The 1,158-nt window shown below is 42.2% G+C and overlaps 1 protein-coding gene across 1 annotated transcript; it reads right to left on the minus strand.

Annotated features, from left to right (window-relative positions):
• Nucleotides 1–262: 262 nt before the first annotated feature.
• Nucleotides 263–744, minus strand: LOC140626322 (large ribosomal subunit protein eL31). The gene has a single exon (XM_072814034.1). It carries the CDS (start codon nucleotides 705–707, stop codon nucleotides 330–332), a length of 378 nt encoding a protein of 125 aa, XP_072670135.1. The 5' UTR covers nucleotides 708–744; the 3' UTR covers nucleotides 263–329.
• Nucleotides 745–1,158: the final 414 nt, after the last annotated feature.

Consider the following 1,158-nt stretch of genomic DNA (forward strand, 5'->3'; position numbering starts at 1 on the left):
CATCTGGGTGTTCCAGCCTAGACTTCATATCCACCGCTTTTATTAGGATGCTACTTTAATCTCCAAAGAATTATGTCAATGTTGCTGATATTCTTTTTGTTTTGTTTTGTTGTTGTTGTAGTTTTGTTTGTTTGTTTTTAAGTAGGCTCCACACCCCACGTGGTGCCTACTGTTGGGCTTGAACTCAGAACCCTGAGATCAAGACCTGAACTGAGATCCAAAGCTGTAGGCTTAACCAACTGACCCACCCTGGTGCCCCAATGTTGCTGATATTCTTTTTTTTTTTTTTTTTTTTTTGCAGTTTTATACCTTTATTTGACAATCAGCGATTAGTTCTCATCCACATTAACAGTCTGTAGATTTTTGAAAGTGGTGACAGGTACGTAGGTAACCAGCGTGTAGAGCTTGTTTGGTGAATCTTCATCCTCGTTACGTTTTCTGGACAACCGCACACGGATACGGTATGGAACATTCCTTATTCCTTTGGCCCAGACAGCTTTGTTGAGCCTGGTGTCAATGCGCACATCTGGAGTTCCCATCTCCTTCATGGCAAATTTCCGGATCTCTTTGAGTGCCCGAGGGGCACGCTTCTTGAAACCCACTCCATGGATACGTTTGTGAATGTTGATGGTGTATTCTCTGGTCACTACCTCGTTGATGGCAGAACGGCCCTTCTTCTTCTCGCCACCCTTCTTTGCGGGAGCCATTCTGCCGGGCCCTAGTTGGAAAGGAAGGGCGCGGGGTATTGTTGCTGATATTCTTATAAATACATCTAGAGGTTATACATGACACCTGGCATAGGGACTTATGTAACAAAAAAAATATTTATATATAAATACATAAAAGACTAGAAGAAACTATTGCTGTAAGAGTTTTAATAATTTAATTTGTGGTTTAGCTCTTCTCAGAGTTTATACTGATGAGTGTTAGGGACTGAATTGTGCCCCCTACAAAGCACTTATGTTGAAGCCTTAACCCCAAGATAACTATTTGGAGACAGGATCAATAAGGTTAAGTAAGGTCATTAGGATGGGGCCCCAATCCACTAAGACTGGTGTCTTTATCCAAAGAAGAAGAGACTTCAGAGATCTCTTCACACATATGTACCAAGGAAAGGCCACGTGGGAACAAGAAAGAAGGTAGCCATGTGCAAGCCAG

This window comes from Canis lupus, chromosome 37, assembly GCF_048164855.1.
Source record: "Canis lupus baileyi chromosome 37, mCanLup2.hap1, whole genome shotgun sequence".
Lineage (NCBI taxonomy): Eukaryota > Metazoa > Chordata > Mammalia > Carnivora > Canidae > Canis > Canis lupus.